Source organism: Camelina sativa, chromosome 10 (assembly GCF_030686135.1).
Source record: "Camelina sativa cultivar CO46 ecotype springtype chromosome 10, ASM3068613v1".
Taxonomy (NCBI): Eukaryota; Viridiplantae; Streptophyta; class Magnoliopsida; order Brassicales; family Brassicaceae; genus Camelina; species Camelina sativa.
In genome coordinates this window covers 9,076,929-9,090,077 of record NC_141889.1, presented here as the reverse complement: position 1 = coordinate 9,090,077, position 13,149 = coordinate 9,076,929, and the positions used below count along the sequence as shown (strand labels likewise).

At 32.4% G+C, this 13,149-nt stretch overlaps 3 protein-coding genes across 5 annotated transcripts; 2 read left to right on the top strand and 1 right to left on the bottom strand.

The window, feature by feature from the left end:
• The first annotated feature begins 995 nt into the window (after window positions 1-995).
• Window positions 996-3,580, top strand: LOC104718211 (gibberellin 2-beta-dioxygenase 8-like). Its single transcript, XM_010435908.2, has 3 exons — window positions 996-1,582; window positions 2,804-3,125; window positions 3,211-3,580. The coding sequence occupies exons 1-3, from the start codon at window positions 1,128-1,130 to the stop codon at window positions 3,448-3,450; spliced, it is 1,017 nt and encodes a 338-aa protein (XP_010434210.1). The 5' UTR covers window positions 996-1,127; the 3' UTR covers window positions 3,451-3,580.
• On the top strand, window positions 3,499-5,659 carry LOC104718210 (pyruvate, phosphate dikinase regulatory protein 1, chloroplastic). 2 transcript variants are annotated; one of them, XM_010435907.3, is made up of 3 exons: window positions 3,499-4,453; window positions 4,726-5,355; window positions 5,442-5,659. In XM_010435907.3, the coding sequence occupies exons 1-3, from the start codon at window positions 3,967-3,969 to the stop codon at window positions 5,543-5,545; spliced, it is 1,221 nt and encodes a 406-aa protein (XP_010434209.2). In that variant the 5' UTR covers window positions 3,499-3,966; the 3' UTR covers window positions 5,546-5,659. The 2 variants fall into 2 exon arrangements, with proteins under 2 accessions (XP_010434209.2, XP_087325453.1); XM_087469327.1 differs by having other exon boundaries at window positions 3,885-4,452; window positions 4,732-5,355.
• A 971-nt stretch (window positions 5,660-6,630) lies between these two features.
• Window positions 6,631-10,476, bottom strand: LOC104718209 (uncharacterized). Of its 2 annotated transcripts, none has more exons than XM_010435905.3 (5): window positions 9,924-10,476; window positions 9,637-9,792; window positions 9,009-9,126; window positions 7,683-7,941; window positions 6,631-7,231 (listed from the first exon to the last, which is right to left on the bottom strand). In XM_010435905.3, the coding sequence occupies exons 2-5, from the start codon at window positions 9,769-9,771 to the stop codon at window positions 7,150-7,152; spliced, it is 594 nt and encodes a 197-aa protein (XP_010434207.1). In that variant the 5' UTR covers window positions 9,772-9,792; window positions 9,924-10,476; the 3' UTR covers window positions 6,631-7,149. The 2 variants fall into 2 exon arrangements, with proteins under 2 accessions (XP_010434207.1, XP_010434208.1); XM_010435906.3 differs by having other exon boundaries at window positions 9,009-9,120; window positions 9,924-10,352.
• Window positions 10,477-13,149: the final 2,673 nt, after the last annotated feature.

Sequence of the window (13,149 nt, the reverse complement as noted above, 5' to 3'; positions counted from 1 at the left end):
ATTAATCTCAGTGAAATAAATAAATAACTATGTAGGTGTAAGTAAAGCTGTAGTCCGTTGCAATCAAGTTATTACAGTGCGGTATAGATGAGAAAGGAAAGTAAAAGTCGTCGTGTTTCTTTATCTTGGGCCCCAAGCTTCTCCTTGCTTCCATAATAAGTTCTCTTATTTTACTACCGCCTTTAAAATAATACATGACGTACTAATTAACGCAAACGCAACATAATGTTTTTTATATAACTGGTTCTTATCCAACGAAGCAGAAATCGTTGATTAGTTTTCTGATTAATACTTTAATAGTAATTGATAATAATAATTAAGAAATAATTAAAATAAAAAAATATAGTATAAATAAAACAGTACAACATAGAAGAAAGTGAAAAACATGAGAAACAAAGGACGGTGTCCAGACAAGCAAATATTCAAACCTTTGAATATGAAACAACATCATGTTCTCCAAGACAGCCCCAACTTAATTTATTCTAATAATACCAAATTCATTAATCCCCATTATCGTATCTTGTCCACCATATATATATATATATATATATATACATATATACACATTACCCATATCGTATTTTTCCTAGGTTTTTGTATTTAAAATTCTACATCTGTTACAAATATATGACATATACATTATGATACTGGAAAATAAAACTAGAGTACGATCTTAAAAGTATAATTCTATTTGGATTAGTAAACCATCCACTTTCCAACTATTATTGCTACTCAAAATATTATATTTTTTAACCCAAAATTTTACTCATTTAGACGTTGCAAAAGAATGTGGTTAATATACAAATGATGATTACTCACTTAATGAATATAATTAGTGGTGAGTAATTAGCAATGTCAACGGGCGGCAAACAATATTTGTTTTTTATATATATATATATTTATCATCAACATGGTATACTAAAAATCAAAATGTAAACAAATTGCACTCGAATGTATATATGCATATATGCATATCGGTGGACGTCTATATAAATGTAAGAATTGTGTCTCTCATCACAACACGTATTTTGATAACCTTCACTTCCCATAATTTTCTCAAAATCTCACTCTTCTTCTAGATTCTTCTTCTTCTTCTTCTGCTTCATTGATCTCTCTAAGTAATTCTCATGGATCCACCACTCAACGAAATATACAACACCCTTTTGTATAATCAGATCACAAACACAGAACAAAATGTTCCCGATATACCCATGAGCTTCTCTGTCACGGCCGTCGTCGAAGAGGTGGAGCTTCCGGTGATTGACGTCAGCCGTCTCATCAATGGAGCCGAAAAGGATAGAGAGAAATGTAAGGAAGAAATTGCGAGAGCTTCAAGGGAGTGGGGATTTTTTCAAGTGATAAACCATGGAATGTCAATGGACGTGTTAGAGAAGATGAGACAAGAGCAAGTTAGGGTTTTTAGAGAGCCATTTGGCAAGAAAAGTAAGTCGGAGAAATTCTCCGCCGGGAGTTACCGGTGGGGAACGCCGTCAGCCACTTGTCTCCGGCAGCTTTCTTGGTCAGAAGCATTTCATGTTCCCATGACAGATATTTCAGACAACAAGGACCTCACTATTCTCAGGTACACAAATATTGTTATCAGTTTAAAATTTTACTTGGAATTAATTTAATTATTATTTATAATTTAATATGTAAACTATTGAAAAGATATGTGCAGATTAATTGCAGAATAATCCCAATAACAAGATGGAAATTAAAATGCAACTTAACCTTTTTGTTTTAAGTTCTATTTCAGTTAGATTATACTAACCTACTGTTTCGATGATTGATGATGAATTATATTGATAATCTTAATTAATGTCAAGTGTTTTGACTATAAGTAACACGATTTGCAGACATTAAATAGTCAAAGATTAGGAACATGGGAGACACACACAATTTTTAATTTAGAATTTGGTAGTTTTGAAGCATATAATAGAGTTTTGTCATCTATATTTAATTAATAGTTTTGGATATTTATTATGAATTAAAAAATTCAAAAAGTAATAATAAAAATTACAGGGAAATAAAGTTGTTGGCCATTGGGTCAAAGCTTTTATTCTCCATCTCTCATGCGTTTCTATGTTTTCCAAATTTTATACTATTTCTGAATAAGTCTAAATTTCTAGATAGCAAGTTGGCATGCGCAATACAATGAATAAAATATTATGTATTAAGACTTCCAAGAAAAAGTATTATGTATTTGAATTATATATAAATTAATCTTAACATAAATTCTTTTTGCTAAAGAATGATATAATGTTAGTTATTTTAACTAAACTCTTAGCTAGCTCTAATGTTAATATTAATACTTTGGTTCGTATTAGTACGATTTCGCCAACTTCAAATTCTTTAACATGCTAGAGAACGGAATTTTAAGATTATTCGGCTGGGGGTGATTTTATTAAGACACTAAAACCGTTTTATTTTTATTGCTATATTCAAAAATATATATTTTATTTTTATTGCTATAACTCACATCACATGTCTCACAAACTTTCTGCCATTTTATTTCTTTACATATGAACTTCACCCCGTTTCCTTCTTCACCCGTCTCTGTTTGTGTCATGTAACATGCACCTGAACGTACATCCTTTACACAAGATTTTTGAACGATAGCTAACAAATTATAGTTGTGGATTCTACTATTTTCTACCATTAAATCACATAATCATATGGCATCTTTAAAAATACTATATAACTTACATAATTCTAATGATTTTTTATAAGAATGACTTTTCTACCTATTATACATTTCACCTTTATGGATCATGTCATAACTTTTTTACCTTTGGTATCACAGCTCAATAATGGAGAAATTTGCTTCGGAATCGGAGGCTCTAGCATATCTATTGGCAGAGGTTCTTGCAGAAAAATCAGGACAAAAATCAGATTACTTCAAAGAAAACTGTGTGAGAAATACATGTTATCTAAGGATGAACCGTTATCCACCTTGTCCGAAACCATCGGAGGTGTACGGGTTAATGCCACACACGGACAGTGATTTCCTCACAATCTTGTATCAAGATCAAGTCGGTGGACTCCAACTCATCAAAGACGATAGATGGATCGCCGTTAAACCGAACCCTAGAGCCCTCATCATCAATATTGGTGACTTATTTCAGGTAACTAAGTCTAAACTAAGAGTTACCCTGAGCTTACAACTTAGTTTTCTTTCAAAATCTCTAATTGTATATATGTTTTTATTAGGCATGGAGCAATGGCATGTACAAAAGTGTGGAACACCGTGTGATGACGAATCCGACGGTGGAGAGATTCTCAACAGCGTATTTTCTATGTCCATCATACGACTCCGTTATAGAGTGTTCAAGTGATTACCCTACTTACAGAAACTTCAGCTTCAGAGAATTCAGACAACAAGTTCAAGAAGATGTTAAGAAGCTTGGTTTTAAAGTTGGTCTCCCTAGGTTCCTTAATCCTCTCTATTAATATATAGCCAAATTTTATTTTAGCTTCTATGATTTGTTAGTATTTTTTTTTTTTAAATAATTTTTATTTCTTAAAACAATATTTTGTTCCTACCTGATTGTCAAATCGATATGAAAACCGATTCTTTAAACTTAAACCGGAGCTTAATTCGGTTGAGTAAGTTTTTTATGCGATAAAACTGAAACATGAATATTATGAAATCGAAGTTGTATCATACATTAGACAGTACTACTCAATCCGATTAAGAAAAATATATACCAAATCTATATAATCTAAAAGATTAAACCGAGAATTTGTTAAAAGTTGGTTTAACCAATTCGAGCTTGCGCAAAAAAACACTTAAAGAAATAATATAGAGAAAATAAAATAGAATCCTACGAAAATATATATATATATATATGTATATATCACCAAATTTCCAATAAATTTTAGAAGATATTATTAAGCGAAGGAAGGGTCACGATAATTTGTTAGAAAAAATAAGGAAAAAAATAAAAATAAAAATAAAATAAAGAAATGGCTCTTCTCTCGGCGATGAAGTTGCAGGGACGTCCACCACCGATCATCTCGTCCAGTCTCAACTCAAATTCCAAACCTGCAGGTTCGGATTCGGTTTCCTTAAACACCTCCGAACCTGGCTCGGAACGGAAGCCTCGAAAATTCAGCTCCCAGCTGAATCGCTGGAACAGAGCACGAACCTTAAGGTCCGGAGCGAAGCTGGACCGTACGATTAATGATAATTCAAACAGCACGACCGGTCCTATGCGTCCGATCGAAAGTTCGAATCGGTCTGATGTTTCGACACAAGTGGACAGTGACGTGTCATCATCATTATCAAGTAACGGAGATAACGAGACGGATATGACGGCGGCGAAGTCGATTTACATAGTCTCTGACGGAACTGGATGGACGGCGGAACACGCCGTTAACGCTGCTTTGGGCCAATTCGATTACTGCTTGGTCGACCGTGGCTGTCCCGTTAACACACATCTCTTCTCAGGGGTATTCTTGACAATTCATCTTTCCCTTGTCTCAAAATTTCAATTTTCAGCTAAACCGAACCGAAATCCAACCGGTTAAGATTTTTTTAGTTCGCTCAATTTTAAAAAACCGAACTTTAAACCGATCGAATTAAATGGTACGATCTATTAATTCTAGCTGAAGATGTTGGTATTTTAATGTTACTTACTTAATTAATTCGGTTTTCTTCTTAACCGAACCTCAATCGATTCGGTTATCTATAAACCGAAATTAAATCTATTTGTAATTTTTATTTTGAAGATTTCTCATTAATGGAGATCATAAAGCAAGCAGCAAGTGAAGGAGCAATGGTAATCTACACTTTAGCTGATCCATCAATGGCAGAAGCAGCAATGAGAGCTTGCAAGCTATGGTGTATCCCATCACTAGAAATCCTCGGACCAATCACAGACTCAATCTCATCTCACTTAGGCACTAACCCTTCCGGTATCTCACGTAGCGTCACACACTCATCTCTCAACGAAGACTACTTCAAAAGAATCGAAGCAATCGAATTCACTATCAAACACGATGACGGTGCCTTGCCTGAGAATCTTGAGAAAGCAGACATTGTTCTTGTAGGTGTCTCTAGGACAGAGAAGACACCACTCTCGACTTACTTAGCTCAAAAGGGTTACAAAGTGTCTAATGTACCGATCGTTAACGGTGTGGAACTTCCCAAGACTCTGTTTGAGATCGACCCGAGAATGGTTTTTGGTCTGATGATTAATCCGGTCGTGTTGCAAGGGATAAGAGAGGCTAGAGCTAAGAGTCTTGGACTTGGTTCGAGTTATAAGACTAAGTATTCTGAGTTGAGTTCTGTTAAAGAAGAGCTTGAGCTTGCCAAGAGAATTTTTGCAGAGAATCCTACATGGCTAGTGATTGGTAAGACGATTATTATATATGATGAAAAGTTTAATAACGTTTTGATAAAATGTTTTTGAATTTTTATGAGTTGTTTTGTTTTGCAGAAGTGACAGAGAGTGCGATTGAGGAAACTGCGGCAGTGATTTTGAGGCTTTACGACGAGAGACAAAGCAATCGAGCAATGCCTCGCATCTCTAAAAGCTACTAATTATTTATCGGAAGAGGATTTAAATTAATGTGGATGATGAATATATAGAGCAACTATAAATTGATCAAAACTCTTTTGTTAAGCCCAATATAATCAGCACCTTTTTAGTTTTTACATGACCATATTATTGGGTCAAAGCTAAAATCCATACAAATATTGAATTTATATGGTAGCCCAAGTTGGAGAGAATTGAGTGATTTTTTTTCCCCGCGTATAAAGTATCAAAAAGCATGCCTACGGGCTACGGCCCTCACTGGCCGCTACATGACATGTGACGCACTGGATTATATGAATGTTAGAGATTAATATTAGTGATATGAATACTAGAAGCAATTGCAACAGCTTAGTTTGAGCAGTCTGCTGGTTAGTAAATAATTTGTAGCTAGGTGTGGTTTGAGCAATGATACGATTATAGACTTCATAGTTAAAACTTAAAGAGACAACAACAAAGCGACTAAATCGTACTATATATAAATAAAAATTCTTCTAAAACAACTCTGATTTTTGTACCACCTATATTGTGATCAACAGCTGCAAGTCTTCAATGATCTCTATCCCCCAAATGCATACCACAATTCATACTCTAGAATCTACGCCACATGCTTTTATGGGAGTTTTGGACTTGTTTGGCAATATTTCAACATCAAACTTTTTTAAAAACCATGTGTCAGCTTTGGTTGATATAGCAGCAAAATTCAAAACGAGTTATATAATTGGCATGGCACGTAATATTGTGCAATTTAGCCGATGATAGTGTGGTGATGTACTTTATGATACAAACACTTGTGAAACCTAAATATGGTATAATAGCTTAGGTGAATAGCATGTGGTTACATTTATTCCCCCACGCTAGTGTAGGTTCTCTAATTACTAAGATGGTCCATATGACCATATGTAACCCAAGTTTGATTTTTTCTAGTCTTTCAAAAAAGTAGTAATAACTAACCATAAAATCTTGAAGTACCTGTATATGGAAAAAATGTGATATAATATTATAAATCCAGTTGTTTATGAATGACTCGACAAATGGAGCTGTTATGGAATTAGTAGCTCTCCTAACCGAGAATATTGATCTAGTTAACTTCTATCAAAACGAAAGATTTACTTGAAAAATGTCATAATAACATGACTCATATCATAATTTATATATTTGAAAAAAATTAACCAAAAACAAAAATCGCTCACGAAAATTGATATATACACAAAGAAATACAAGGAAATCAAAACACATACTCGAAAAAATAAAATTTTAGAAACAGAAAAAAAAAGAATTTATAAGAACAGAAGAAACGATTCTGTCTTTGTCACAATAGTCATAAACTCTTGTCTTAAGCTTTTCTTTGCCATATGATCTCGTGTGCGCCCACTTCCCACTTTCTCTTTCTTACTTTTTTTTTTGGGTCATATTTTCTTTAGAAAAAATCAGACAAAATATAACTATTATTGTCTCACAACCTTACCCTCTTCATATTTTTTTTTGTATTGTTCTGAGCTCTGATACATCTCCTCATATGTAGTAGGTCGGTGAGATTCTGGCATGTTCTACAGCCACAAACTTAGGTCGGTCGATACTATATATATATGCTCTTTATTGTATTTACTATTTAGTCTAGCGGCATATCTCCGGGATTAGACTTGCTGATCGAGAGTGTGAATATGATTAACAAGATTGATCCCATGCTTGACCTGTCACAAAAAAATTTAAGTTTAACACTACATCAATATATTACGTGGAAAACAACTTTACGTATTAAATGATCTGATAGATACTTTCGACTTTCAGTAGCATGTCGTGCACGACTTATATGATAATTTAATATATGGATACGTATTAAACTAGTAATGCAGAATTTCTAATTTAATGATAAAATTATGATTTGCAATATGGTAAGATCTTCATGATAACACCAATACTGACTCAATAAATTAATTGATTGATTTACATATGCAATCCTAACCTTTGAATGTACGTAACAAGGTAATTGCTATAAAATAAAAGATTGGTTTATTTTCAAGTAATTAGTTAATAGATCTATGCATTTTGAGTCTTCTATTTTTGAACACTTTAGTTTTCATAATTTAATTATAAAGAGGTAAATCATGATGAGATTAAAGGAAGTGTTGTAAGTATACTTACAAAGTTGCAAACAAGAGGACGATTTTCTTTGGATCAAGCATCCAAGACGTGTGAGAGCGTTTAAAACTTGATTTCCTCGAGAAACCGAACCTTCTTTCTCTATTTTGGTCGGTGATCATATTTCCGGCGGCAGGGGCAGCCGTAGTTATGGTGATTTGATGAAGCGGCGAGGCTGAAACAGCAGCAGTGGCTGCGGTTGTGGCCGTGCCTGCATGATCTATGGTCCCCACGGTGTTCGGCTTTTCCGGCGTGCTTGAACCTACAACTCATCAAAATGCCATACCACAAAGCTTTAATTTTAAAAAAAAAAGAATAATGATTCCTTTTTCTTTATTTGGAGAGACAAATAAAATTGAATCATAACGTAGTCATTAGTTATTGTTTGCCAAAATTAATAATAGTATGAGTGCATGCGTTGCACTGGTGCAGGAGAATCAAAAGTTGGAATATTGGTTAGTTTGTGGTATGCATAAAGCTATATGTTGCTAACACAAATAACTACTTTTATATATATACATATTCCAAATAATAATCAAGAAAGAGATAAACACTAGAGTTTTCCCTAGTTGTTGAACTTGTACATATGTACATGTAACGTGACGACGTGCATAGATTGCAAGCATGACGTGAAAAGTTAGTTAGTATAAGATAAATGGAGACTTTCAACTTTTATATAAACCAATGTATCAACCTAACGTTAAGGTTTACAGCTAAAAACGCATGGGTTGGTCACATAAACTAAATCCTACCTAACCCTGTCTACTGTATACCTTTCAAAGAAGAAAATAAATCACTGAAATTAAAATATGTTATTAATAATAATATTCTACTTAACTTAGATTAGGCAAACCAAACCTTCTTGCATTAACGATAAAAATACTCAAAAGCAATTCGTGAAGATAAAACCTATCCAAGAGAGAATATCTACCCTCAATAAAAGAAAAATAATTCATAATGCATTATGAAAAAATCTAAAAGATATTTGTTTCCATCGTAAACACCCATATTATTTTTGTAAAGTTTAAGATTTTTTTTATATTACTCAGAGTTGCAGATAAGCCCAAACCGAATTTATTTCAAGAATCTGTTAGGGCCATTAGATACTATTATATGGTACCAGAAAATAAGCAAAGAAACAAAATGTACACTCATGGGCTCTAGAAAAAATGAATTTGTCAAAAACGTTAATACAATGTATCCATATATCGTAATTTCAAATTTTCAATAGAGAAAGAAGATGATACTATAATTAACCAAGAATATGACATGTATTAAATTTTGGTATAATGATGATATAGAAGAAGAATGATATTATAATTTTTTTACCTCTAAGTGGGGACTGAGGGAATGAGGTCTCCTTGTCATTACAATTTGCGTCAAATTGGAGTTTCCTCTCGTTATTGTTGCTTCTCGGAGACCCTTTCCTCGATACATTTCTCTGCAACTTTTATTATTTATTTATTAATCAGTTCATTTTTCTTTTTATCGTAATAAAAAACTCAATAATTGAGTGTTTTCACCCCTTCGAAAGACTCCAAAAAAGAAATTAAAATATCTAAGAGAAGCTTCATGCCAAATGCCAAAATATCAGAAAGGAAACAGAGAAGCAATCCGTGAGATGATTGATAAATAATAGTTTCAAAGCAGTGAAAACATTAAAAAATATATTAAAAAAAAACTGACACATAAAAGTCAACATTTTATTAGGGTTTACTTTAATTTCTTTACTTGAAAAAAAAAATATTAAATGAGACGAAAAAACTGGGCAGAGAAATTAAAACGACGAGTCTAGAGTTATGGGCGATTCTTCCATAATTCTCACCATTCACCAAAATTAATAAATACTCAAAAGCCAAGGAAAAAAAAAACGGAAACAGAGAAGAAAATAGAACAAACAAATAAGGATAAACACAAAAGGTGTTTCTGAATTTTCTGATAATTAAACAAAACTTACAGTAATTCTAGGACTAGAAGAAGAGAAGTCTTTGTGCATGACATGAGAGAAACTCTCCACATCGATCGTCACAAACCCATCTGGGTTTACGGATCCGGATTCTTGACCCGGAACTGCTCCACCACCAGTTTCCATCGGTCTTTGATTGGAACAAAACTATAGAAGAGAAACAGAGATATGATGATGATCATGAAGAAATAGAGGCCATATAAAAAAAACTGAAATATGTGTTATACAACAAAACGTGTAATGATTAGAAACTAGAAAGGACATATAAAGAAACTTACTGTGTGGAATTGAAACAGAGGAGAGATTAAGACAGAGTGGGAACGTCTCTGTAGTGCGCTCTGTTTGAAGAAGAAGAAGAAAGGTTTATTAAGGTTTTTTTTTTGGGGGGGGGGGGGGGGGGGGGGTTGGAGACAAAAAGGGTAGAGAGATTCTGGGGAATGTCGAAACTGAAAGAAAGGAGAGAGGCTTTTTATTTTTCACTTTTATTTACGAATGTGACGATTTTTTTCTAAATGGGTTGGTGCCTCTTTTTTATTTATATACTATATGTTACACATAAGATAAGTCACACAACTCACAACTCAACACGCACGAGAGAGAAGAGATAGACTAATGAGTGATTACTTATTCGTAATCATGTGATTCCAGTGTGTTGTTTATGATTTTTAATTAGTGGAATGGAAGATGAACGAAAGAATATGTTATTTGTTGTTATCATTTGAAACCCTTTGATTTAAAGTTAGTTTATTGTGCGTCTGATCTTTTTTTTTTTTTTTGTGTGTGTGTGTTTGTTCTTGGTGTTGTCTTGCTCTCTACGATAAACTAAAAAATGGGTTTATAATATGGGTTTTTTGAAATGTAAAAATATATTAACAAAAATATGAAGAAGCGTATATTTAATTATACGAACTACTATTTTTTTCCACAACAAAAATATATTACATTTGTATGATTTTTGTTAGAATCAAAATTCCATCATAGTTCTGATATATTCTGTGGGATTGAATTATCCACGTATAGATAGAATTTTGTTTGTTATCTACGATCAAAATTATTGTTTAGATTCTAATCAGTGTTTAGGATTTCTAAATGAACCTTAATATAATAATATGACATCAGAATTTTTGGTGTTGGTTATCATTTGAGGAATATGCGATGAAATAAAATCATTAAGGTAAGCAACTAACTTCCCTATTTTATGATCTGCTTGCTTCTGAAGGCACTCTTCCTTTCTTTTCATTCGACTCCAAAACTTTCTTCCCTTTATAATATTTTCATGTTGTAATTTCAAAATTGTCAATTCATTTGGTGAGTTTCGTATGTATTTAATTATGCAAAACTAAACTTAATACTAAGTCAAACACAATTATTTTACTTTTAAACGTAGAAAATAGAGAAATTTGGAAATAACATATCTTTTCATTTTTTTACTCTTTACTCCATAAATACATTCTTTTTATTGTCTGTTTCATATGTTTTTTTTTTTTTGAATCTTCTTTTAAAAGGTTGAGATCTGGTTTGTGACACGGCGCAAGAAGATCTATCAACGATTATGAAACTTATCATGGAATTAATGACTAATGAGCGCATCCACAAAGTTTAATCACAGTGGTGTTAACCAAAAAAATTTAAGATTGTGGTCAACGCTAACAAAGTTAAGTTGCGTCAATTCATTAGTAAAATTGTGATTAACATTTATGTTAAAAACACCCCCCCCCCCCCCCCCCCCCCCCCCCCCCCCACTTAAATTTCCATCAATTTAAGAACGAAACTATCTGCAATTTTTGGAAGTGCTAATTATTAGATAGAAAATGATTTATTTATTTATTTATTTTGGAATTATCAAAATAGACTACATACCTAATTGCCCTTTAAACTAGTATAATATATAGCTAGGAACCAGCACATCATCAATAATTGCAAAAAAAAAATCATTTTAACATGTTATCTAATACATATACATATCATCTGTTTGCAGCCTAATACGTTCGTTTTCCAAAAAAGGAATAATTTTTGTTTTCCAGAATAGGAAATTATAAGCATATATAATATATATATATATATATATATATTCTTTCAATCTTAATTCACAGTGTTACTTCACGCCAAAGAATTATTATCACATTTACAAAAAGCAACTGAGAAAACGAATTACCGAAATCTGTAAATCGTTTTACCAATATTGAAGATATTTTCTTCGTTCATTTTGGGGTCTTATGGGCCGAAAAACAAAAATGAGAGACATAGGCGACAGCGAGAGGTCTCGAGCTATATATGCCAAAAATATTTTTAAAAATCACAAATAATGAAATATGTTATCGAGTGTTGATGAGAATTGAAGAAGAATAATCTATAATAATTAATATATACTGTATTATCTAGAAGAGTAGAAGGTGTTTGTACGTTAGATATTTTCAGAAAGAATTGTGAAAACTAAAAAAAAAAAATTGTGCTGGTAAAAGTTATCTTATCGTATAAATTATACTTTGTTTGCAAGGTTGTCAAGAACAGATTCTGCGTGGCTTGAGATTTGGTAGTTCGATCAGATTCATTAGTATTCGTCTTAGGCTCTTACTGAGGAGTTTTTTTTTTTTTGGTAATGGCCTTACTGAGGAGTTTGAGTCTAAGCTTTAATATATTTTGCATTATATCAGCAATAAATTAATCTAAATATCTAGTTATACTACACTATAATTAAGTAATTATCATTAAACAATCAAATTACTTTAGTTACAATTTACAAGGTGTAAAGGGAGCTAGACATCAAAACGTAGTACACTATGTGTTTTGATAAACGATATTTTAAATAAAGGATTAAGTCGCATGAATCTATAATATTCAAGCTCTATGAAATATCACTAAACCAATATAACAATTTAGTATAAATCACTAAACCTATAACAATTTAGTATGCGATGTTCATATTTCACTTGCAAAAGAGCCTCCTCTATTTATATTATAAGCTTATAACATTGATTGTTATGATTTATTGATTTTGTCTTATTATGTCAAAAGAAAATCTAGGATGCATACTGATCCAGTCAAGCTTGTTGTACGTACCAAGCTTTAATCAAAGTTAAGATAGACCTGACAGTAACCTTACACGGTAAACCCAAATTTGACCGAAAATACAAAAATATATATAAGTCGCGATTTTCTTATAACGATTAAGATGTGATATATACCGAAGGGGTTGGTTTATTTGACTTACATAAGATTCTTCATTCAGTTATAACATCGTATTCTTATAGAACCTGAATAAAAACTAAACATCTGTTAAGTGTACTAGACTATTAACATTTGGAGAAATTATCAGAAAGCATATAATACTAGTGGCTACATAAAACCATGCAATAAAAGGAAAACATAAACATGGTGTGGACAAGCAATACATGAAAGAGATTAGAGAAATATATAAGAAAAAACCATTTGATTGCTTAAGAGAGGTGACTCATACCAATGAATTGTAGCAGAGAAGCTGTCTCACAAAAAATACATTTGAAA